Genomic DNA, 26,903 nt, shown 5'->3' on the forward strand with positions numbered 1-26,903 from the left:
ACGCCGCCTGTGGTGGTGGCTCATTACATTATCTGGCAACCGGAGTGGCAACGGACAGAAGAGAGGGGATCCCCGGGATTTTTACACCGAAGCCACCCAAATACCGACATCAAACATCTGAAAATTGCGGGGGAACTCGTTTAAGCTCCTCTTACACTTCGTAAGTTTATGTATTTTATTAATATATCAAATGGTGTAATATTTTAATTTCCAGTCAAATTATGACGACGAAGGAAGTTTCTCAGTTGGATTTAGCCCTGCTAACGTAAGTTAAGCTAGGTAGCATAGCTTGAGCTAACGTGCAAGGTAACAGTTTGTGTGTCACTCAGCTACACTCATACACCTACCGAGGACGGACTGCCAGCCACAGACCGCCTCGAAAAGTCGAGGAATATTAAAACTAACCTCCCCGGCAAACTTGTATTATGATGCTCCGATAGTAAGATACATTGCAGGTTGTCCTCTGTTATTAACCCACATTGAAGCTGCCAAAGTTTAGAAACAAAGCAGTCATTTCTGTATATAATTAACGCTCGATTAGATGTGAATAAATTTAGCGACTGTCTGACTGAGCAGACGATTGTCCAGGGAGTTAGCGTTAGCAGGCTAACTTAGCTCATTAGCTAGCGTTTTAACACTAGCGGCTCACTGTGATGGGGTTGGTTTCATTGTCGTGTATCGCTATTTGGATGCACACAAACATCCGAGCTAATCAGTGTAACCCCCGTCGTCATTTTAAAGGAGAATATACCTGACTGTGTTGTGACTTTCGTATAATTTTTATAATTGCTGCTAAACCCCAATTGGCTGTTAGCTCGCGTTAGTTAGCCACTGGTTTTCTAGCCGGACAGATGGACAGGTTGTTGTTGGCAAGCCAAGTTAACGTTAGCATGCGATAGCTTGTTTTTTTTAATGGGTTAGTCAGAAGTAGGTAGCGATTCTTTTGAGCAAAGTTGGGTCACAAAAGTTATATAAAATACTATATCTAGTATTGTTACTGGTTATTGACGAGATTACTGTTCTTCTTAGCCCTGGATGGGTATGATTATGGCTTTATGAGCCATTGATCTAAGAACTTTGTCAGATTAGCTCAACCGTGAAAAGCCTTTTTATGGAAGCATAATGGTGGACGGTTGTGCCTCCGTCAGGGTGTGTGTGTCAGTCCACGACGGATTAGTAGCTATCACCTACGTCACAACATAAACAGCTAAATGCCTACTTTGTGGTAATACCAGAAGATGAGTGTTTCTGTAATTGAGATCAAATTCGTCACTATTTAACATGTACAAGTACATGTTGATGTCAAGCTAGAAATTGTAACTAATATACTGTTTATTTCCAGTTTAAGTTAAATATTTGAAGGCTTTCCTGGGATGTTAATCACTATGGAAATTATGAGCAGTTTGAATTCTTAAGGTGATGGTGACCTTTTTTGGGGGGAACCAAACCATTGAAGGTTCTTTTGTGGGTCATGCTGTTTGAGTGGACACATAAGGTCAGTTGGGTATTTACCTGTCTTAAAGGTGTATTTAAGATGAACAGGGGTGTTTGTATCCCACCCTGTGATGAGTAAGTGCCCTTCTTTCAGAGCAAGCAGACAGTTGGCACCCTTGACTAGTGATGGGGGACACATGTCGCTTTGCATTTTATGTTGGTCCTAGGATTTGCCCGTGGAGGGCTGCCTCTTATGAAAAACCTTACTGTGAATGATGTGACCAGACAGGCATGACTCTAGATACACCGCTATTCTGCTGCATCAGAGTTGAAACTTGCAATACATTTTTTCAACACTAAACCACTAGCTTCTTTTTTTTTTTGTCAGAAGACTGGAAGGTACTTTGCAAGTTTTCTTTCCATTAACTTTATTTTTTGTCATCTCGGTTTTGCAGGTTCCCTCATGTAATCTTTGACCTCGGTTGAAATAGTTAGTAGTGGATGTTGAAATTATATAAATAAATAAATTAGACATTTTAGACATTATTAAAATGACCAAATGCCGCTAATTGTGAAGAGTGATCTTTTTTCCCAGGAAAACAACAGTCCCTACACACTTTCTCTTGCAATAAATAACAAAAATATGTGGCCATACTTGCCTGTAGAGTCATTTTTCATGCGCAGCTCTTGTTTTCTTATAATAATAATAATAATATTAACCTGTATCTTTGTGGCTCAGTGTGGGTCACAGTTTAACACAGCATTTCGAATTTAGTTTGGGCTAAACAGTTAATTTGAAAAGCTAACAGGAAATACTGTGAAGTCTCACCAAAACTGGCAAGCTACACAGTGGGTGTGGGTAAAAAATGACGGACACTTACTGTACTTCAGGTCTAGGCTTAAGATGCAATGATGTCAAAAGGAAAACACTGTTTTCTATTATTGAATTGACTCATCAGTTTAAAGTTACATGTGTGGTGTGATGAGTTTTGTTTAGGCAGAGACACACCAAGCTGACATCAGGAAACTGGTGGTGACAAGAACAACTGCTGTGACTTAGTATCACATAATTACAAGATCCAGATATTGTAATTATGTTTTAGTATCTCATATTTATGACTTAGTATCTCACCATTATGAGATCTGGATCTCATAATTATGACTTAGTATCTCATAACTGTGAGGTCCATATCTCATAATTACAATATAAGATCTCCTAATTAAGAGATCCAGATCTCCTACTAATGATATATTAAGTCATAATTAGAATATAAGATCTCCAATTTATTTTCTTTGGTAAACGCAACGTGCTACCATTCAAAAGACTTTTCTAAAGATTTTTTCCCAGTCTGATTTCAGTGCTGACATGGCAACTCTTGAACTCTCTGTGTAGCAAAGACAGACACAAATGGATCTTGGATACATGCGGCATGGAGGCATTTCTCTATAAGGAAACAAACTGTGCAGTCTAACTTGCTGCCTCTGGTTGTTTTGTGCAAGTTGTCTAAATGTATGTCATTAGCCTACTGCCTTGTATAGGCTAAAAGTCTTCAAGTAATAGTTAATGATAGGGTAGTTGTAAATGCATGGGATAAAGAGGTTAAGTTTATGGTGTCAATGTAGATGAACTAAGTTAAGGATCGCTGTGAAAGGTTAGAGTACTGTGAGGTCTTCCACACTCTTTGTCTGTCTGCTTTCCACCGGACATTAAATAGTGGGGTAGGGGGAGCCTTAATTTCATTTGTTCCCACTGCCATATTTCTGTTGGATCTGTTTATTTTGCTGACTTGACACGAATTGGGCACAAATAATTATTATTATTATTATTTTTTTTTTCTTCTAGATAGATAAAATGAAAGAAATTGTATCTTATTTTGAAAATTGATCTTTGGCATATCACTTACCTCTCCGTGGACCTTTTTAAAAAAGTTTATTTTCGTCTTTGTCAGACAACAGCAGCTTTAATGTAAATTCTGATTGTTTAAAAAACACTTCATAGAATAGAGCAATAAGTGTTAGGGAACGGAAGGATAAGCACATAACAAAACTTTGGTTAAAATCTTATTTCACTTTAGAGGTGTGTGCAGGATGTTCAATATTAACGCGTCCACGAACCCTGATTTAAGGTGAACAGGAACAGGTTCTTATTTTTCATTTGATGCTATCCTACCCCTGTTTACTAACTTCACCATATTTTGATGAAATGTTAAAATCATTAATGTGTGCTACAGATAAAGTGTTCACCCAGTAAGAATGCGGTAAAACATAAAATATTCAGCGAGTAGCTTCACATTTATCTGACCGTATAGCACTGATTGATGCTGTTTCTGTTTAAAACACAACTGAAAAGTGCGCCGACAAACAGTTTTTAACCTCTCCCCTCTGAAAGATTAAATTCTGCCACCATTAAAAGAACCTGCCTCAACTTTTTATTTTTCTGCTGTTGATCTAATTGTCTGGTTTTATCATGACCTGTGATCTGTTTTTATGCTTCATTATAGTATTGCTGCCTCAACACCCAACAAAAGTACTATCAAATTCTTCAGTTATTTGTAACTTTTAATACAAAAGCTCACATCTGAAAACAAATTCAGTATTTGAGTCAAAGGGCAAGTGGTCTAACAAGCTTAATGTCAAGCCCTGGGTAATAGATGGATAAATAAAATAGAAATAAACACCCTAATACCAAAATCACAACCACATATCAGTGCGCTTTCTTTACACCCTCTCCACCCTGACTTCTACAAAATTGAATAATCTAATTAAACTTTGTGCCTCTGGGTGGTTAAAATCTTTATGTTAGCGAAGACTTAAGTCAAATTTGCATTCAAAACGTGTTGATGTTCTGCACTCGGCCATGACACCACTCTTATCTGTGCTGACAGAATACTTGCAGCCACATCCTGAAGTCACATTCAGCGTGGTCATTTAAAATTAAGGCTTAACCTGTGATTTAATTTTAGTCCTTTTCATAACATTGTCTTTTAATGGACACCCTCCAGGAGCTTTAAGCCAATGCTTGCACTTTAAATACATTCAGCCGGTTGCTTAAGTGTTAAATAAAGAACACTTAAGCAATATGTATGTATGTATGTAAACTTGAATTCAATTTTGTAACCATTTTTAGTTTATATTTGCTAGCTAACCAGTTGATGGCTTGTTGATTCCTTTCATTCCTATGTAGATTTATAACTTAAGAAGGTAAAACCTCAAAAGTGTCATTAAAAGGTCCACGTTTTATATGTTCTTGTTTATTTTGTTGGATTGCAAATCGAACTCTTGAATTTTCACACCATGTAAACACACACAGGAGAATGACGGTGATTCAGAATAGGAGGAGGCAGCGAAAGTAAAGTGGTGCAATGCATGTAATGGCTTGTATTTGGTGTGTTAATAACTAATATATGTAGCACCAGTAGTTTGAAGGACTTAATTTACTTGATGAAGCATCAGTAAACATCCTTCAGATGAAAAGCTGTAGAGCATAGATTATGCTCAGATATGATGCAGAAGGCAGTGGATTTGAATCCCACTCAGCCACCAAGGGCAACCTAGACAGAAAAAAGTGAGGGTTGCGGCAGGAAGGGGATCCAGCGTAAAAATACATGCCAAAGCAACATGCTGTGACGACCCCTAAAGGGACAGGCCGAAAGCCGTTGATCTTTGACTCCACTTCACCTTGTGAATCAATCAACCCACCATAAATATTACAACAGCTTTAACCATCTAACGTATTTGTATAGCTTTTGTTGCATGCTTTACACTTTACTAGCGGATTGGGTGACACATCAATTTTAATTACAAAAATGCATCGATTTACGAGATGGGTGTCGCAAGTTGGGCAAAAAATAACAGTACATACAAATTCGGTAACTTTTGGGACAATAAAAAAAAAAAACAACTAAATCCACGCACTGTAAAGTTAACTAGAACACAAAGAAATTAATGTGTCCTGAAGTCACTGAATATGAATTCTTCAAGACCCCACTGAGATTAGTGTAATAACATAAATTTGTGGAGCAGCATCTTCTCTCAGTCTGAGCGAGGGCGTAGCTCAGCCAAGTGTCTCTGTCTGCAGCAAAGAGGGAGCAGACTGCTCAGGTAAAGTCAGAGTTACTTCTTAACTTGACCCGATAACACTAGGGTTCGTCTGGATACCATCATAAAAACACTTCGTAAATTGACGATCTATAAGAAGAAACGATCCAAACGGTCATTAAATGATCAGAAATGTGCTGAAAAGCGTTCATTTCAGCTGTGCCTGTGGTTCCCCATCCACCATCATGTGTTCACAAGCTTGTTGTACATCCACCTAAAGCTGGAGGGCATTAAAAGCTGCACTTAAGGCTTTTCTACCTAATATGCCACAGGTTCTGGTGGACACTGGGACAGTCAGCCTCCAGCAGAGAGTCCCCGTCAGCAGGGGACAAGGAGGACAAGTATCAGGGATAGTGACTGATTTCATGTTTATTCTTTTATTCTGTTATAGTATTTAAACTAAATAAACCAAACTGTTTACTGAGGAATTGCAGATTGCACCACATTCCTTTAACTTGAATGGTAAAAGCTCTTGCTTTAATTATATTTTGGAAACACTTCATATCAGTCTGTAAAACACATTACCCGTAAAACTGGATTATTTTTAAGGGGATGAATAATGCCCTGCAGTGCATACTTTATTATTTTTAAATATAAATGATTGATAAATTATTTTTTTATTATTAGTAAATTAAATGTTATGTTATTATCTTATTGTGTATTCATTGCTAAATAAAAATGTCTTAATTGGAAAATAATCAATAGATTAACCAACAAAAAAAATTGTTAGCTGCAGCCCTACACTTTACTGATTACTAGATATTTACAAGTGCTTTTTAATATGTACATGAATTTCAACTAGATTATGCATATCTTATCCATTGGAGGATAAAAATGGTGAACACTATGCCCATATAAACTTCAGACTAAACTACTCTGTTCACGACATATGCAAGAATGATTTAAATAGTAACAGACATAATTTTCAAATGAGAGGCGCGAAGTATTCTTTACATTTTGTGACATGGTTCATTTGCACGATGACTCTAAGAAGAAAAACAATTTAATAAGGATAATAAAATACAGTCTTGACAAGTATACACCGATCAGCTACAACACTTAAACTGACGGTCTTCATAATGTCATGGAGGACATAAACGGATCTTCATTGCCTCTCTAAGCAGTCTGCAGCTTCACAGCCGCACACATAGGAAAATGTGATACTCTGTGCAGAGGTGGTAGAAGCACAGCTCGGTGCTCAAATAAAAGTGCAAGTACTGGCCTAAGTAAATGTACCACTTCAAGTAGCACTTGACAGACATGCATACATAATTGACTAACTATACTGGCATGTGACGTTTTTGTCATGTCTCGCAGTCCTAATCATATGTGTAGTTTAATACCATTGCTCATCAATATTTTAGAAATTGTTGCACATTTTGCTGACCTTTGTAACCAGTTTCCATTAAAGTGTCAAAACACTTGCCATGTAAATTGCTTTACAGTTCTGGAGCTTTTCCTCTTGTTCACCAATTAAATAAACAAGAATAGCAAGTTATGGCACTTCATAAACTTTACAAGCCTTTCGTTGGATCTCGTTTTCATCCACCTTAGAAATTGAGTTGCCAAAGATTAATTAACAGTGCCGTCTGGCAGGTTTTACTGCATATGTGATGGAATGAAGGGTGTTTTCACTGAGCCTTTTTTTTTTCTTTCTTTTTTTTGGCTTATGCCATCACATATTTTATTTACAGTATTAATCCAGAAGTGCCATCTGACTGTGCCTACCAAAATTTTGGATTTCTATTTACACTTCAGAATGTTTAATTTATTGTGATCTAACCCTGATTAACACCCACTTATGACTTGTGAAAGTTGGGATTGTTGACTTCTGAACTCAAAAATATGATGCAACTGACCTACTTTACCCCTTTTGGGTTCTTCAGCAATGCACGCTGATAACGTGCTTGGCTCATAGTTGTCTTGTCTGGTACACTGCATTTTTCTGCACACTTTAAGCTCTTTCCCCCTTGTACTCTGGTCATTTCCTGCTACCATCCATTTCTGAGAAATGTAATCTGATAGCAGTCTGCGTGTGTCCTGGCCCACCAGTGTCTACGTGGGTATGGGCTTCTGGTTTTATAGGATTATGCAGTAACCATTTGGAAGCAATTTGGTTGAAACTGGAGGTTATCCCTGTCTAGGATTGTTAAACATTTTACCATTCCTTTTTATTATAGCTAGTAAACATTTGTGGTTGAAAATGTATCCAGAGACTTTGTGATTAGAGATGCTAATTAAACAGAAAAGAAGTAACTTGACATGCTTAGGTGTTTAAGATCTTCGTTTAGATGTTGCTTATGCCAGTTGCTTGTCAGTAAATTATGTTCTGTTAATGGTGTGTATCAGTTATTCAAAATATGCACTGCACATGTATGACATGTAGGTCATATTGTTACAATAACAATGATGTTTGGCTGTGAAAGCGTGGTTTTTATTTTAGTTGTTATCATGATTATGACAAACTAACCGTGACTAACTGTGTATGTCAGTGTGTCTATAAAAACAACCGTAATCATAGAAGTTTTAATGTGGCTAAATGCATTCTTCTGTAATCATGTAAAAGTCTGGTATACATGTCCTGGTCTTGCTGCTGTTGTCACGTTGCTGAGGGAGAATCCAGGTGGAGACATGCGCACACATACAGACTCTATGTGGCTCTGGCTCTCTTGCTCACTCACTCACTCTCACACACACACACAAACACACACACACGGAAACAGTCTGGCAGATTCAGGGTTAAAGGCTTCCATTTTGTTAGGTAACACCCTAATGGTCTGATCTGTCAGTGGCGTTAAAATGGCAGGGGCTTAACCCTTGGTGTTCGGGACACAACCAGTAGGGGCACACACGCGCACACACACACTCTTCTGGGTTGGCCGAGCCTACAACAGAACTGAGGAGGAGGGGGGAGGTGGAGGAGGGGGGAGGTGAAGCAGGGAGGAGTAGAGGGAAGGACGGAGAGTGAGTGAGAGAAGACAAGGAAGAGTATTTTTCACTTGGGTACAGTTAGATTATGGCTTAGCCTACCACATGCGTCCTGCACCCTTCTCCCTCCCCCAACCATGGTACCACCTCAGCTGGTTCCCTGCCCCCACTTCTTAGCCTGGTGAGCACAGATTAGCATAGGTAGACTAATCTTTTTTTTTTTCCTGACACAATATCTCAAAGGATAAGAATTGTGCTCTGAAATGTCTTAAATTGTGTAAAATCACACAAAACAAGTTATAGACACAAGTGACCTTGAGCTGATTAGTTAACCCTGAATTTAAAATATTCAACACTTGGTCATATGTCTTTTAAGATAATTGGTAGTTTAAGCAATTAATTCAACATTATAATGGCCAGGGCCCTTTAGCCACTCAAGGAAAAAGTGTTGTTGCTTTTCTGTCTTTTATTGGGCAATAATAATTCATATTTGTGTTGCTTTTATTCAACAGTATAATTGTTTCCCCTCCTATTGAACCCTGAGGGCACAGTTGAAAAGCATCAGTCTTTTTTATTTTTTATTTTTTTAAATCACTGTTAGCTTGCTAGTTTTAGTCCCAGTGGGAAGATCAATACAGTGGTGGAGATGACTGGCTAGCATGCTACCTGAGGGAATGAGGGCCATTGATCTGATCTTGGTGAACTACTGGACCACAGTAAGAGACTGACCAAAAATAAAACATGCAATGTCAATCCAGGTCCTTTTTCTTGGAGGGAACTGCTTCTCATTCTTCCCTACTATACTGTACATGAAGATAGGGGAGGAAGGATTTAGGTCATACACTACATTTTGTAGAGTGACTTTAACCTACGTAGACCTCACATAAAAACCAAGCATATAAAATATTTGTAACTTTGCTTTTTTGTGCAGATATTTTTGTGGATTTAAATGCATTTGAATGAATTGTAGATGGGCTTAGTCGTTTACCTGCAACTGCTACCTCCCTCAGCCTGTGTGTGTATGAGAGAGAGAGAGAGTGTGATTTATTATTTAATTTTTTTTTTATTTAGTTTTTTCTGTCCTAAGAGCTGATCTATCCATGGACCTTATGGTTTTAAGGGAAATGAGGGGGACATGCATCTATTCCTCCATAGTCTCCTGAGAGGAACTGTCACAGATCACTAATCACTGATTGCCTTCTTTTACAAAATTCTTCCTCATCCTCTTGCTACTTTTGGTACTTGTTGTACATAATGATACAGCTTCATAATGTTTAATAGATACACTAGTACGTAATATGGTCTTAAAGATAAAAAAGTATTCAGACATTCATTTCTGTGGATGTCAGGATAGTTGCAGCCTGTACGTACCTGTTTGCAGGGAGTAAGCTGAGGTCATCTCAACGTAAATCTGGATTGAATGTTACGGAGGGATGCACTGAAAAAACTACTGCACACTCATCGGTTGTTCTGGTTGAGAGATTTCTGGCTACGACACTTGAGGCTGCGGAAGTTGACTTAATAATTTCTGGGTTCTGCTTTATATGAGCTGTCCTGGCTGTGGAGTTGACACTAGCTAACAGCTGCCTGCAAATATCAGAATGGTGGTGTTTACACAAACAATGCTGATGAATTAGTGAGCAGACGTTTAGTTTCTTTCCTGTCTGTGCTCAAACTAATCTTTAAAGTGATGATGTCTTTACTTAGTTTAAGCACCTGCTACTGAAAGTAGCAGCATGTGTAAGTGTATGGGATAGCATTTATTTTTTACATTTTGAATATTAATCACACCCTAATCGGTCCATTAAAGATTTATATTATTCATGTGTTTTTAACATTTAGGCCTGAAAATATAGATGTAGCCCTCTCATATTTCGGTTATTTAGCATTTGGATTTGGATAGGAATTTTTTATTTTTTATTTTTTGGAAGGATTTTTTTATTTTTTTTTACAATTTAACATACTGTAAGGAATCAACATTTTGTTCATTTGTTTAATTGACAAAATCCATTGAAAATGGAAGACTAGCTTTTGAACAACCTAGAGTATATTTAAACCTAGAAATATTTCTCCTTATATTGTCAAGAGTTCATATGTGAAATAGCCTATATAGATCCTCACAATCTAATAGCTCCAGCTCATTCATTTCTTACTCTTCCACTGACATGCACAGTTACAACAATCATGTGGTGAATGATCAATGTCAGCCCTGCCCCAGTGTTGTGACATCAAATTTGATTTTGTGCTAGCACTGGCCAGTGCCAATTAAAAAAGTATGCTTATGGGTTCCATTTAGCTAAGGTTGAGGGATATATCAAATTAATTTAATGGATTTAAACTTTTGTTTTTGAATGATGTGGAAGAAATCGAAAAAGTTTTTTTTGTTTTTGTTTTTCTTACTTCCTCTGCTGTCACTCAATGGTGGCACCAATTGGTCTTTGGATTTACGAGTGTAATATCAACTGTTGCTGTTTCCTTGGAAACACTGGCATGTGTTGGCCTCACTATCAACAAGCTGTAGTATTAGCGGCCAGATCAGGTGAAGTCAGTAAAATAAAACCAAATAAATGCATGCATTTTACCTCAGTGATATGGAAACGGCAGGAATCTCACCTCCTCTTATATTTTATTCTTGTTGCATATTTACAATGAATATTTTATTGCCACACAAAACAGCAAGGCAATGAAATTTGGGTTGTTCATGTTTGTCTTGAGTTTATGAAAAAGAAAATCAACAAAAATTTTTGGCCATATCCTTACCATCAGCCAAAGCAGACGGGTTTTTGATCTTCTTACAGCAAAGTAACTTTTAACCGCTGTTGTGGATGACGTTGGTAGTTCACTTGAATAAAAGCAACATTGTGCTGGACTTTTTATGTATCGCATTTTTCATAATCAGCTGCCCATTGTTAGGCTGATGATACATCCTGTTGCACTAAAAACCAGGCCTTCCCCAGAATTCACCCTTTTGATAACCTGCATATCTCTGTCTGCCTTTACTCCCACTTAACCAGGTTACTTAGAGAAATCAGGTAATAGGAACTTGGTTTACATGCACATAAGTAACGTAGTTACTGTAAATTTGCACTCTCATGCAGCAGTTGTGTATTTATTCCTAGCTTCTGAGGTATGCCTCACAAGTTTTAACCTTATAGTGATGCTGCTTTCTGGGAAGCGGCTCCTTTTTAAACTGTTACCAGGTTAATTGAGTACTGCTAAACACACTGTATTTTTTTTATTTTAAATGTTGTATGATGTTGAGCATTTTAAGAGTATGCGTGATATTACCAGTATGGTCCATCTTTGCTATCTGGATAGCATCCTTTTAGCATCCATTTAAAAGTAAATAATCACACATGCTGTCAATGCTGACACACAGAAAACATAGAAGTTTTAACACGATTTTAATTGCACCTCCAAAAAATCGATGCCATTTAGTTGAAGTATAAGGCAGCTACAGAATCTACTAAATCATCAGCATTCATTCATACTGAAAGAGTGTGTGTGTGTATGCATGATGCAGGGTTTTTCTTATCTTGCTGTGTGAGTGTGTTCTTGTTTTGGGTGCAGCTCATTTATGAAAATGGTTGGAAAAAAATCTGTTAGCATTTAAAGTTGAAATCTGAACCTGCCTCAAGACTCCATGGGCTACATGTGTAATGTAAATCAAAGTGGTATAATGGCTTAATAGTCTGAAACAGACAATAGAGTTCTGATCAAGGATTGTGGACATTAGTAGACACAACTACTACTGAGTCTTATAAGCAGCAAAGCATGTCCAGATGGACTTGGTGCTGGACGAGCCCAACTTGTTTGGGAGATTGTGTCAGTTGGATAGATTGGAGCTGAGGGAGCTTTGCAACTGCTAGGAAGGCTACGAATGATTATGCATTTACACAAATTAACTGCATAAACAATATGCTTCGGATTGGTGTTCTGTTTTAAGACAGACTGCATTTTACACTCTGAGATTGACATTACTTTAAAATGTTGGACAGGAACTTTTTCTCCTTCATGATGTACTTATAAACAAACTATTGGATATAACTAATGTTATACCTTTTTGTGTTTGTATCAGAATTACCTTGAACATTGTTTTGATGCAACATCAGCTGTGGGTGACTTAAAGTATTGATGCCATGTTTTACAACCCTCTTAGGTGTCATTGTCAATGTCCCAGAAACTCGTGTTGATTCAGATGGCCTTACATAGAGTGACCCCTTTCCAAATGATTCTCCAAAAGTACCTTTTTATGGTCTTGTTTCATAGCTCTTAATGTGCGTCTCCTATACAAGTTGTTAATGACCTCATATCACATAGAAGACCTTTTCCATTTCACTACTGCCCACCATAGCCTTATTTATCGTTATATTCTTACTTCTGTTTATAGCTCACCACAGCCTTGTATATTTGTGTGTGTATGTATGTATGTGTATATATAGATATATATATAGATATCTTACATTTCTATTTATGTACATATCCATCTACAAAATATTGTACAATACTAACTTATTTATTTATGCAATAACTGGAAAATCCTGGTTTTGCTGCTATTGCACTCCTGGTTAGACCTAAACTGCATTTCATTGCATTGTACTTGTGCATGTGTAATGACCATAAGTTGAATCTAATCTAAAGGGTCATGGAGAAACCAATGCACTAAAAATGGGATCCAGTGAATGGTGGTGCTTCACAGAAGGCTTAGCGAGTAGGATTCAGCTGTGAGACTAGTATACACATAACTCGGTCTGTATCAAGTGTGTACATAACGCACAACATATGCATTCACACCAATTTTATTTGATCTCCATGTTGCTTAGCAGCATTACATCCAGCGCATTAGGCAATGGATTCATGATGACATCAATTTCTTTTGGGACGAAGGTAGCCAAGTCCCTAGATCTGAAACTAGCAACCAAGGCCATTCTAGTGACATATAGATCTGACACATGATAGTAGAGCAGGGCACAGCTATCCTTGGTGTGTACCAACGCACAATGAATTTTAGGCTCTTCAACCAAAGGACTGATTGTTATAGCTGTGTTGTTTAGTATGTTGATTTAAATTATTGCAAAACTCTGTGCTCAAGATGCAAAGTGACAGGAGGCTTCTGTATTATCTCCAGTAAAAAAAAAACTTTGCTTTGAACTTAATCAACAATGTGATTTGTTAGTACAGCCTCAACAAAGCCAGTTATTAGTTTAAGACCACATCTTATTAATAAGTCTTATTGTATACCTAAAAGAATCTTATATGATGTCGGTTGAGTCTAACAATACTTAAATTGTGTTAGTATAGTGTCAAAAATAATGTAAGGTGGGCTTTGGTTGATATGGTTTATTATATTTGTGAGTAACTACCACAGAAGTTAGCCATGGCACTGATGTGTCCGCCCCCTTATTGTCTTGTAGACAAGTTTAGGAATGTCCAAAGACTTTCCAAAGATTTTCTCCTCCCTTTTTCCACTGTTCAATGTCTATGGCCTCCCTGTGTGTCTCCCTCCTGCCACACTCTTTCCAGGAAATAAACCTGCACCTTCTCTCAATCAAAGACCAGTTTGAACCAGTTTTCAATGAAACCCCTTTTGTGTCTCATGGAATCTTAAGATAAGTTCACTTTGGACCTTGATTCAGTTTTAGAATCAGAAATTCAAGATCATGGTGTGTATATAGACATGCACCTGTTGTAAGCCTATATAATTGATTTAAGCTTTTGTATCGTTGCACGGGTGTTCTTGCATTTTTAATTGTGCAAAATCGAAGAATAAAAAAATAAATAAAAAAGAAGAATATTTTTATAATGACCATTGTGATGTTCAGGACATTCTACCATTGTTTCTTCTATAATGAGTATGTGTTTTGCATTTGTGTGCTTGGTTCACAGTTGCATAGTGTTGGTTCTGTTTTTCTGCTGTGTAATAGGTTTTTCCCAGAAAGCTAAGTGGGTCTCTCCATTCCTGTTACTGTACTGAGTGAGATCTGGGTCAGCATCTGGGGCACTGGCAGTCAGGCTGACACTTACAAATCCAAGAAGTGTGCCTTTTCTATACAGCTGGAATTAAAAATTTAACTCAAACTAGAGCTTTGATGTCAACTCAGTTAAGCAATTAGGTGATTGGAAGAACATTTTTGATTATTCATTTTGTCAATTCTGTCATTTTTTTTAGGAAAGAATTAGATTTCAGGGTTTGTCATTTATGATGTCAAGCAAAATTTCTGTTTTAAAATGTTTGTTTTACAGTTTTAAATGTATTTTAACAACAAAGCATATCGTCACTATGTTTTAAGGGTGATTATTTATCCTTGGGTTTTTGAGAGAAATTTTATTTTTTATTATTATTATTTTGAAGGCCATTGTATCCATAAAACGCAATATATGTAGGCCATTATGTGGTTATGTGGTTAGGAACCTATACAGTATGGTAAAGTTTAGAGTGTGTGTGGTGTTTGGTTTTTTTTTTTTTTTTTGTTTGTTTGTTTAACTTGTTTTTTGTAGTCTTTGTTAAATAGTTTTGCTTTATATAATAAGACTGTAACAGTTTCCTCCTTGTCTTTTTCCAGGGTGAGAGCAGCCATGTCAGAGGAGGCAGTGCGTCGAACTCGCAGTCAGAAGCGGGCTCTGGAGAGGGACCATGCAGCCCTTGCGGGTTCCCAGGGGGACATGGACAGTAAACGGGTTAAGCTGGACAGAGGAGATGCTCCCCTGTCCCTGGTGGGATCTGGAGCTGACGGTGTAAAGCTCAAGAGTGAGCAGGCTGCAAAGGTAGCAGCCAGCATTCTTAAGGCTGGGGAAGTGAAGGCCACCATTAAGGTGGAGGTGCAGACTGGAGATGAACCTGTCGACATGAGCACATCCAAAAGGTGAGACAGTAAGACATGGGAAATACCAGTTGTGAACTCTTGTAGTGATATTAACATTACTTTATTGTGGATATGGGCAAAGAGGTTGTGGGACATAAGGAACATATTCAGTTTAAACTGTAATGTCCAAGTCAGCAATGTGTGAACAACACTGAAATCAATACCATAAACACTTTACCTCGGACACTTAACATCTATTCCTGTACACTAGGCCTTTACATTGCATAGACAGCCAACTTTGTCAATAGCAAACATTTTGTAAATACTTCAAGCTCAGGAAAGCGCACCCTAATCTGCTTATAAACTAGTTTGCATAATTTACAGTCGAAGATGCACAAATGTTTGCTGTATTTCTGTTATGGTTATGCATGACTGATGTTGGATCATCAAATGGGTCAAAGGGGAGATGTGAGCTGACAGTGTTTGTCTGCAGTTTTGCAAACTTATTTGAAAACAGGGATTATTTATGTACTGCGTCCTTTGGAGTTCATATGTGGTTATGCACAGAGATGAGTATATTGGAGTGTCGGGTTTCTCACAAACTCTGCACAAGCAAGTGGTCTGACAGGAGTCAAACAGGAAGTCGCTGTGTGGTTTCAGCAGTCTACCCCTATTTTGAAAAGTTTGAGGCTCCTGAGGCCTGGGCTCCATTTTCTCCCACAACAGCACCTGAACTCTGTCTCACACTTCACACAAAATGAAGGCTATGTGTCACAAACTGGTTCCAACTAGCCGTTGCCATGGTTTCCACATTAGAAGGAGCCGTTGGAGGAAGGAGGGGCCATGAGAGGTTGTGGGTGTGTCACATGACCACACTGAGAAATGTCTGATGTCATGTGATGTGTTTGGTAAAGTGATAAATACACTCTGATGTGATGGCACTTAAAGTGGAACAAGAGAAGTGACTGAGGTCAGTGTTTGACGGCTGTCTTTGGTATATTATACATTCACTCAAGTGTCACCTTTGGCCCCTATTTAATCCTCAGCATGTGCTTATGTGCTTACTCTTGGCAAGGTGATTCTTATTGATCAATGCAAAAGCATGTGTAAGCCAACTTTTGAAAACTATTAGGGAAATTTATTGCAAACCTAATGTCTCATGTGCATAATAGAGTAACTGAACATATACGAGTGTAACATGTTAACTGTCTCAATGTTTGAGATTAAAATGGTACTCTGCAGTAGTGGTATGGAGAATTAACAGCTTATTCTGTTGTATAGTAGGGTCAATCTGAATCTGTAAATCTGTTGGGGCTGACCACCTGCCAGTGGTAGGTAACCCATTCGCTCCCAGTAGCCACTTTGGTGCTTGAATAAATATTTGCAGTGTGACACTATGACACTACAACTCCCATGAGCACTACCTACTCACAGTATATTGGTCTATTGTGAAGCCTGTTGCCATGCGCTTATGTGTTAATTACTGATGACACGAAACACTGTAAACAAGATGTTCCTGTGGAGATCTGTGGTGGTGCAAAAAGGTGTAACAAAACGCAGGGTTTTGAACTTCAATAGATTTGCTGACCTTTTATGATGTTTTAGTGGAGAGCCTTAAAACTGAATGCTGTTTGACAGATTCTAATCAGTAAGCTAACCAATTAGCTGACTGAAAATGTATCCGTACCTTAAACTTCGGAGTGGACATTTCCTACATTAATTGAAGTATCTCCTAATAGTGGCCAGGGAAAATGCCGAATGGCTAGTAGATTTAAAAAAACTACTAGCCTTAAAAAAACCACTAGCCGCAGTGGCTGGTGGCAAAAAGGATGATGAGAAATAGTCCTCTAGTTGATTGATCGGTGATGTTGTTGTTCTTTCTTTCTGTCTGGGGAAAAAGACTTAGCCAAGTAAATTGAAGGTGTGGAAAACGCTGAGATTAAATCATAACCCCTGTATCATGACAAGCATTATTATATCGCCAGAGTCTTGCCAATACACAGCCTTACGGGGAAGTCAAGGCATGCAAAAACACTGGACCTTACATAACCAAGCTGGTGTGTGGTGTTCTTGTGTAAGCTGTTTTCTACATAAAGTAGTAGCATCCACCGCAAGCTAGTTCATGTCAGTTTGTCATTCTGTCAAGGCACTATCAAGCATTTGTGCGGTATGATCTCTCCTCCTTTCCAGTGGCTCATACTGTTTCATATTGTATGTATGGAAGGTAAACGATAGTAGAAAAAAACTGCTGCCCCTACAGGCTTTAGCTGTACTTTAAGAGTGTAATCGTTTTCAGAATACCAGTGTTCCGAAAGTGCCAGGTTGTCATCCAGACGTCAAGTTCATACCAGGAAGTATGTATCAGTGTAAGCAGTGTTTGCAGGGGTTTTACCATGTTCTTTGCAGCTGGGAAAAGTTGATGTAAAAAAAAAACCAAAAAAAAATCAAACAAACAAAAAAGAAATTGTTGTAGATTGTGTTGTAATTGCTTAGTTTGCTTAAAATGTCAAGTCCTAATGCAAGTATAAACAACATGGTTACTGTTACATTGTTGACCTTGTTAAACTGAGTATGCTGTGTCTGGTGGGGGGGAGCTGTTAGACAGCTTTGTGGAAGCAGAGAATAGCAGAGAAACGTATGTGAAGAAAGAAGTGTGCAGAAGAGTGTGAAGAACTGACTCAGTGAGTTGGAGTATAAAAGATGAATAAGTTGGAGTGGGGGAGGGGTGCTTGAAGTAGTGACTGAGTGAGAGTGAGAGTACACAATAGGTTGGCTCCTGGCCATGTATTCCCCTCCCCCTTGTTGTCACCCTCTCCAGTGTCTTTAGCGGACCTCCGCTCTGCTCAGCTTGTGACTCTGGTCTCGGCAGCTGGGAGGGAGGGGAGAACAGAGGCCCAGGCTGTGCCGATCTGGCTAGGCCATAGGCCTCACCACGGAGGTAGGGGAGGGGTGAGGCCCTGTCTGGGTGGTAAACTGGGCCTTGAAGCCCTGAAGCCTCTTATTCGACAGTGCCTGAACAATTATATAACTTCACCGCATGTCTGCATGCATAATTCCACACTATGACCCTACCCTCCCAAATACTGTCATAGATTACAACCCCTAACTTACCTAATTTCCCAACCTTCTCTGTACCACTCTTACCCTCAGGACCAGGCATTTTGATTCTTCTGCCACAGTCCATGAGCTATAACATTTTCAACCAACTCCTTCTTATCTCCATCTCTCTGCAGGTTGACGCATATGTAGCCTGTCAATAGTCCCCATTGTTCCCAATAGTCCTTTGGAAAAAGATACTAAACATCTTATTAAAGCCTTTTTCCTTTTATTAAAACAATAATTAATGTTACTATTTTTAGCCATGTGGTTTGTGACTGACTTTTTTTTTGGAAGGGAGAGTAGATGTCTGTTGATGTTACCTTTTGCTATAGATAATGGATTGTTGCGATCTTCCCCTGCCGCCATTACTCCATTATTGATCTCTTGGTTCATGTCTTCTTGTGTCCTAGTACACATTTGCACTACAACAGAGATGATAAAATTATAAATATATGCTGCCATCTACTGGCTAAAGTAAAATATAATGTTTAGGGCTGTGCAATATGACAATATAGATTCTGTGACAATAGAAAAATGTATTTAATTTTTATTATGCTCTGTCATTATTTTAATTGTGTTGCAAATAACACTCTTGGCAATGATTTCTTGCATACTGCATAAATATGCTTGAGCAGCAAAAACACACAAATGAATGACTGTGACACAGAACGGAGTAATTCAGAACAAAAAGATTTGACAAAGTGGCGCCATGGATGTAGTAGCTTGCAATTGGCTTGGCATTAACTAATATGCAAAGAATGAACACTCTTAGTTTTTGTGTGTGTGTTTTTTTTTTTTTAACTAGTTGACATTAGCTAACAACACAGCTATGATGCTGACAGGCAGTTGGCAGCTACTAGTAACCTTTTAAGGTGGAATATTTCAAGTGCTACTCAGTTCATGTGTTCACATTGTGAATCGGTCAACCCGCCTTAAATTTTAACCATTACATGTGAACATCAGGCCTGTGACACCACTCTATTAACCACCTATGCAAGAATGATGTGAAACAGTAATTTTCAGATGAGTCGCAACTTATGCTGTACATTTTTTGTCATATTTAATTGTTAAGTGTGCACAATGATTCTAGTAGTACCTTTTGGACGAGTATATAATTCAATTGCATTAAGAAATTGGTCTTCCCAAGTGGTATTTTTATTGAATTTACTTAATATTAAATTTTTTATTAAATTTTGGTCATATTGCACAGTCTTATGAATTATCCTATTGTTTAACCTTGGTTGAGTGATTGAATTTCATTATAAGTGTTTCCTGCCTTTTAAATTTATTTATTTTTTTATTTTTTTACTTTAGTGACATTAAGAAAGAGAGGCAGCCACCATCACCAGATGATGTGATTGTGTTATCAGACAACGAGCCTTCCAGTCCTCTCATGAATGGCCACTGCTTGACAAAGACTGACACAGATAAACTCATGGTAGGAAAACAGAATTTAAGCTTTGTTTACAACAGTCTGATCTCCTCTAGTCTAAAGATTTCATCCAGCAGCCAAGCCGAAAGAGTACAATGGATCATACTGCTACACTACAAAATATTCTAGGTTTTCTTTTTGTCCATCTCTGATATATAGACATTGGACATCTGGAAAAATCATTATAAACACAACCACCTTTTTTCCCTCTTATGTGTATAGAAGAGTTCTCCAGAGGAGAGGGAGCGCATCATCAAACAGCTGAAGGAAGAACTGAGACTTCAAGAGGCCAAACTGGTGCTGCTAAAGAAACTACGACAGAGCCAGATCCAGAAAGAGAGCACTGTACAGAAGGTAAAAAAGAGGAGGAATTCATGTTTTTTTAACAGGCAATAGCTGTAACACGGAAAGCAATAGTTTTTGTATTTTAGATCCAGGTTTCTTCTTCATACAACATACAACTTTGCAGACTAATATTATCCCCTGCTTTTTTAGGTAACTGGTTCTGTAGCTACTCCTCCTCCGCTGGTGAGAGGAAGCATATCTTCAAGCAAAGGAGCCCTTCAGGTAGTTACTGCACTGTTAGCCCCGCTATTGACAAGAATACTAAGAGTCAGTGTATTTAAATTGACTTAACTAACTTGTAACTTGGAAAGCTGATTTCTTAACTGTCATGTAAATGGGAAATTCTGGTAGGGGATGAGGGAAACTCTATTTACCCAGGTAGATTTAGCCCAGAGAATGCAGTTTTCTGCAATGTGTATATGCATAACCAGATTCTGTGGCTTAGGAGGTTGAGCAGTTGTCTGCCAACCCCAGGATTGTTAGTTCGATTTCTTGCTCCTCCTCTCACATGTCGCACTGAACCCCAACTTTGTTGCTCCCAGTAAATGCAGGCCAGCTCCCCCATCAGTTTGTGTGAGTGAGCGAATGGGTAAATGAGAAACAGTGTAAAGCGCTTTAGTTACCATTAAGGTAGAAAAACACTATATAATTGCAGACAATTTCCCAATCCATCTAAAGTCCAACAGAAAATTGAACACAGCATGTTTTGCAGAAGTCTACATTCACTTTTCCCTGTAGAATTTTTTTTTTATCCAGAAAGTTTGCGAAGTGGATCATCTGTGTGTCCCTTCCTTTTTGTTTCTCTCCCCCTGTGCACCTGGAGTAACACAAACACAGCCTAAACGATGTTTACCAATTATCAGAGAAAGTGGATTTCTCAGAGTAACCTGCTTACTTAAGTTCATATAAATGCAGTCATTGTCATTTATTGTGTATTTGTATTTTCAGGTGACAGGTCGTAGCTCAGGCACGGTGATACCTCCTCCGTTAGTGAGAGGTGGGCATGTGCCGTCCAAACACAACTCTCAGATTGTCATGCCACCTCTGGTGAGAGGAGTCCAGGTTAGTGTGTCTCAATACTGTGTAAAGCGAAGTCTAAGAGCCTTTTGTCCATTTCTCACTTTGTCTTCACATTGTTTATATCTAATGGCTGTCTGTTGCTTTTAGCCTATTGCAGTCACTCCTCAGCAGATAGCCAGTCTACGGCAGCAGCAGCAGCAGCACAGCGGTTCAGGCCCCCCTCCTCTTTTGCTGGCTCCAAGGGCATCAGTGCCCAATGTCCAGGTCCAGGGTCAAAGGATCATTCAGCAGGGACTCATTCGAGTGGCTAATGTGGCCAACAGTAATGTCATGGTCAGCATCCCTCAGGTGAAGGCAAAATATGAGGTATTGGTACTTTTAAAGAGGATAAAAATTTATTGTAGTCTCTCCACTTAGACTACATCACATTGCTGTCCTGCTCATCATAGTTAGAGGATCCTCACATGTCATCCCTTTTTTTTTGTTTGTTTGTTTGTGTCTAGGCCTCTCCAACAAGCCTAAAGGGCTCTTCGGTGTCACCCAACTCAAGTGTGAACGACTCCCCAGCCAGTCGGCAGGCAGCTGCCAAGCTTGCACTGCGTAAGCAGTTGGAGAAGACACTTCTTGAGATCCCGCCACCTAAACCTCCTGCCCCCGAGTTTAACTTTCTGCCTTCAGCTGCCAATAACGAGTTTATCTACTTGTTGGGGTTGGAAGAGGTGGTGCAAAAACTTCTGGAGATGCATGGCAGGGGTGCGTGATATTGTTTTAGTTGGTTTGTAGATGTTGCAATGGTTGTTGGATCTGCATAATGTAAAGGTAGAAGTCAAGTCTAAAGAAAACTCTTGCTTCTTTTTATTCACCACATAGCCAATCTGGGTCCAGTTGCTGCAATGGCTGGCTCCATTCCCAAAGAGCCATATACTTGTGCCCAGTGTAAGACAGACTTTACCTCCCGCTGGAGAAAGGAGAAGGCTGGAACCATCCTCTGTGATCATTGTATGTCATCCAATCAGAAGAAGGCCCTAAAGGCGGAGCACACCAGTCGGCTGAAGGCAGCATTTGTAAAGGCACTCCAGCAGGAGCAAGAGATTGAACAGCGCATCCTTCAGCAAGCTGCTTCCTCATCTTCCTCCTCGGTCTCTAAAACCACCTCGTCCTCCTCTCCCTCACTGTCAAAGAGTGAGGTGCTGGTGTCCCAGCAGTACAAGCAGGTTCGAGCTGCCATGCAGCACTCATCTGTGGCTGCCCACCACTCGGCAATCAAGAAGGTTAACATTTTCTTTCAATGGAATAAATCAACTCTTTGCTTTAAATACCTGTTTCTCCTGGTAGATCAGCAGCCAAAATATCTGCATGCTAATTACCTTGTGCACCAACACTCACATTGCTTTGTCTATCATTACAGAGTCAGCTGTCTCACAGCATCCAGGCTGCTGTGAGCTCTCGCGGTGTGGCACACTCATTCACCTCCTCCTCTCAGCTGCAGAGTGCAGTGACAGCAGCAGCACTGGGCAGCAGGGCAGGTAAGCATGCTGCAGCACGCCAGTTGCAGCAAGGGGCAAAGGTCAGCGCCGGCAGCAGCAGCAGTAACCAGGGCAACGTGACTGCCTGGAGGAAGCAGAGCAGTGGCAACACAGGTAGATAAACGTGAGACGAGGTTAGACAGAACGCGCTCCACCCGTTCTGGCTTTCTGCTCCTCTTTGGAGTAATCACTCTGTTCTAAGGTGGATTCCTCTCTGGCACTGTCACACCTTGCCCTTTCTTCCGATTTCCTCAGGCTAAGCATTTTCATTTTAGTATTCCTTGTGATATTTGACTTTTTGTATGCTTAGAAGTAAAAACCTAAAAGGTGACATTTTTCCAGCGGGGGACATCATTTTTTGTGCTGACTTTTATCTTTGTCTTCCACCTGCATGAAATACTACATGAAAACTAGATGAAATGCTGTATAGAGCAAAATTGAGTAAAATGTCTTGATAGAATTAATGAGTGTTTACATATACTGAAATAACCAGGTTGCACAGAGAGACCGACCTGTGCAGGTAATCAGAAATGACGTGCACTTAAGAAATCTGTTTTTTGGAAAATCCTGCTTAAATTTTTTTTTTTTCTTTTGTTTGCATTGCTGCAGAGTGACAGCACAAGGAAAGAAATAAGATATGGAAAAGACATGAGCTGATACACAGCTCACTCTGTTTAAATAATAAAACATCAGTATAAAAGTGACTTATTTAGACTTCCATGTGGCACTAAGCATCAGTTTAATTTTCAGTTGGACTTTTGGGATACTTTGATTTAAAAAAAAAAAAAGAGAGAGAAAAAAAAAGTACCCCCTGAATGAGCTCCCTTTTTCTTCAGCATCCCACTCAGTTACTTGCCCTGTCTGAAAACGTTTAGTGTGTACATGTGCTGTTGAAGAAACTTTAGAAACCCAGCTACCCAACTGTATACATGGCTGAGAAATCTGTGTTCTCCTGGGGAAATCTCCCCGTGGGAAGCATGTTTCCATAATCCCCTACCCAGATTACGGAAACCAGCTTTCCCATTAACATGAGAGTTAAGAAATCAGCTTTCTCAAGAAAGCAGACTGAAACCTGGTTACTTGAGTGCATGTTAACATAAATAAATACAAATTTTTTAAATGTTAGTATCCAGTAAATTAACCACTGATTTGTCTCTTGACAGGTATGACCATGGCCTATGTAAACCCCAGCTTGTCTGCTCATAAGAGCTCCTCTGCTGTGGAGCGTCAGCGAGAGTACCTGCTGGACATGATTCCCTCCCGTTCTATCTCCCAAGCGGCCAACGCATGGAAATAATGCAATTTTCCTCCCTACTGACATCATAACTATTACTCTCTTAATATCAATAACAGCCATTCTCATTATCATTCTATTCCTTTCTATGGACTCTTCCTCTGGCCAAAATGGTGCAGCGAGAATCAAACTTTTTTTTTTTCTCCCCCATTGGATGCAAGTGCTCCTCCATCTCTTCCTCAGATATTTCTGCTGCCATCTTCCTTACCTGAATTCTTCATTATGAATTGGAGTTGTGCTGCAACAGCATCTGTGACCTGAGGAGTTTGTCGATGTGGGTACCTTTCTGATCGTTGGGGTTGACATAGACTTGTACAATTTTATAAACTCCTTTAGTGATGTTGCCTCTCCCTCTCTGTATATTGGTTGATCTTCCCATATGCGTGCAAGAGGAAGCTGCCACCCAATCCCTGAGCTCCCCTGCCTCTGGATTAGGCAGGAAAAAATAATAATCACTATTCTATACAATAAAATATTCGCCTTATGGTCCCGTCCCTCTCTAGTCTGAGCCAGTCAGACTCGGGCCCAGGTGGTGGCTAAACTGAACTTAACTGAAGACCTCATCACAGGGATGGTGATTGAGCTTAAAGGACCATCCACAAAATAACTGCTTCAGCTTTGCAAAAATGAATAAAATAACAAAAGATTGTAAAAAATTATCTCTATCTGCACACAGACTGCCTCTTCTCTTTAACCTACGACATTGTCTAGTAGAGAAGTTGATGTGTGTTGGGTTATTTTGTATGGCTGAATGTTAGAATTTTGTCTTTTATTCTGTAAGTCATATACTGTGTTTGGAATATTGTGCTCCCTGATACTTTGGAAGTGGCCTGTTGTCGAGATCTGAATCTACAGGCTTGTTACTGTTGAGGTGGTTTTACATCTGCTGGGTTCCAGGTTGTGGCCTACTTTTAAATACTTAAAAAAATAAAGATTAAGGTTTGACTGAGTTGTGTGTTTAAAAAAAAAAACAAACCAAAAAAAACCAAAAAAAAAAACGAAACATGGCGCATACAATTGGAGAAGTCTTCTTACTGAATATTGTTTAAAGAAATACTTCCAAAGAACTAGTGGAGCCCAAATGGAATCCCTTCTGCTAGAAGGTTTCTAGTTTATTTGAACCCTCTCTGGATATAAACATGAATTCATGCTATACTGAGGGGGTGTATGGAATGTCATGTTTTTGACATTGTTTTGCTTTTAGTCATAGATTGTGGTGCATTCTTTTACTTCTATAGACAAACTGTCTCTGGGTTTATTTAATGGGTCATCTTAGTAAAGGCAAATGCTTATGCCCCACGTTTGAATGGATCTCGACTTAAAATGCTTTGTTTTCTATTGTGTCCAGTAACTCCCCTCACCCTCCTCTTGGTCTGAGAGAAGCTGGACAGCTTTCAGAATGTAGTTATGCAAAAACCCCTATAGCAACAAATGACATGAACTTCTTAGTCTTTATTAAAGGTGTGTATGATCTGTGTCAGGTCCTTGAATCGAGCTAACTATGCCTTTCCACATGAGCTATAGTGCATTTTTGTAATCAGGTTGCAGCAGCACAGGATAAGCTAGTGAAGTACAATATGTCCTACATTAATTGTGAATTCCCATCGCTCATAGATATCAATTATTTAACATCCACATGCTTTGATTTCAGTTACTGAGGTGGTGTGGTTTTGTTAACTAACTTTATCATTTATGTGCCCTTTTGGAAAATGGGGGGAAAAAATATAAATGAGTATTATTGACGATTTGAATTGAACCTGACAAAAGGGTAAAACAGGATGTTTGTGTTTGAAAACACCAAAGACATCCAAAGAGGGTGACCACACCATTAATAATATCCATTATATTTCAATTTATGTCCTTTCCACATTGAAACAGTAGTGTTATCACTGTATACTTACAAACCTTAAGTCTTGCTGCCCTGTTGCTTCACTTTGATTTCCTAATACAATAATGATATGATGATCTAATGCAACATTGTAAGTATATGTGTCCCATATCCAGAGTTCACTCCTAAGCTCATTGATAATTGTCAAGCTCTATACTTAAAGACGTGTCACTGCATTAGGTAACCAGGCGTCAGTTGACGTTCATCCCATTGTTCTGGGGCATCATCACTGTACATGTGGGTTCCATTTAGGAAGGTGCAACAAATCAGTTTATACATTACTGATGATACAAGTTTAATTTAATTTGCTTGCGTTATAATTTCTGTCTCGAATTAGCATCAGAAATCCAGGTTGTGTGTACATTCCTGACAGGCAGAAAGTGCCCGCGTCTTGTGGATGCAAAATAAGCAATCTGGATTGAGCCCATCACTTTTGTGCCCTGCTAAATGTAACCCTGTGCTGTCCTGACTACTGCCTGCTGCTGCTGCTGCTGTTTGACAACAACATCACCATTCCATTTGTTTGGGGTCAAAGTACTGTTAAAGGCAGTACAAATGGAAAAGAAAATGATGTATGAGAAATGTTTGATTTCTTTTTGGATTTTTCTGCTCTATCAATAATAAAACTAATTTTAACCCCTGTTTTTGTCTGTTGTCTTATGTTTATGCATAGTGAAGCTGTAACAGTCATCAACAGTCAACTTTTAGTTATACAAAAAAATAGTGAAATAGTAAGAAGGCCCTAAAGGCGGAGTGTAGTGAATAGTGAAAATTTCCAATTAGGCAGAAGTCATGTATAAAGTAGACATAATTAAAAACCTCATAATGCAATATGAAACATTGACTGCTATCCTTAATGTTCAATATTTGGATTGTTGTAGTGCGCTAGATTTATTAAATGCTTTATTTTGTTGTCAAACTACTAAAGTCTGAGCACATTTTAAGTTCACAAACCAAGCGGGTATAGAAAACTACAGAGAAACCACATACTACCGGTGTCTATTTGCTGTCATTCTCACTTATCTGACTGAAATAC

General features: G+C 38.9%; 1 protein-coding gene across 4 annotated transcripts; it reads left to right on the forward strand.

Annotated features, from left to right (window-relative positions):
• On the forward strand, positions 1 to 26,509 carry gatad2ab (GATA zinc finger domain containing 2Ab). Of its 4 annotated transcripts, XM_067512112.1 has the most exons (12): positions 13 to 160; positions 14,385 to 14,573; positions 15,024 to 15,323; positions 19,677 to 19,800; positions 20,017 to 20,148; positions 20,290 to 20,361; positions 21,088 to 21,201; positions 21,307 to 21,525; positions 21,663 to 21,912; positions 22,030 to 22,430; positions 22,568 to 22,799; positions 23,849 to 26,509. In XM_067512112.1, the coding sequence occupies exons 3-12, from the start codon at positions 15,037 to 15,039 to the stop codon at positions 23,980 to 23,982; spliced, it is 1,965 nt and encodes a 654-aa protein (XP_067368213.1). In that variant the 5' UTR covers positions 13 to 160; positions 14,385 to 14,573; positions 15,024 to 15,036; the 3' UTR covers positions 23,983 to 26,509. The 4 variants fall into 4 exon arrangements, with proteins under 4 accessions (XP_067368212.1, XP_067368214.1, XP_067368213.1 ...); XM_067512111.1 differs by lacking the exon at positions 14,385 to 14,573 and having other exon boundaries at positions 1 to 160; XM_067512113.1 differs by lacking the exon at positions 14,385 to 14,573 and having other exon boundaries at positions 1 to 160; positions 21,307 to 21,507.
• The last annotated feature ends 394 nt before the right edge of the window (positions 26,510 to 26,903 follow it).

This window comes from Channa argus, chromosome 8 (assembly GCF_033026475.1).
Source record: "Channa argus isolate prfri chromosome 8, Channa argus male v1.0, whole genome shotgun sequence".
NCBI lineage: Eukaryota > Metazoa > Chordata > Actinopteri > Anabantiformes > Channidae > Channa > Channa argus.

Excerpts from the sequence above, each read along its gene's own strand:
- gatad2ab (XM_067512111.1), top strand. The coding sequence starts at position 15,037 with ATGTCAGAGGAGGCAGTGCGTCGAACTCGCAGTCAGAAGCGGGCTCTG. Across the intron at positions 21,202-21,306 it reads CTCTGGTGAGAGGAGTCCAG|CCTATTGCAGTCACTCCTCA; the intron begins GTTAGTGTGTCT and ends TGTTGCTTTTAG. Across the intron at positions 22,431-22,567 it reads ACCACTCGGCAATCAAGAAG|AGTCAGCTGTCTCACAGCAT; the intron begins GTTAACATTTTC and ends CTATCATTACAG.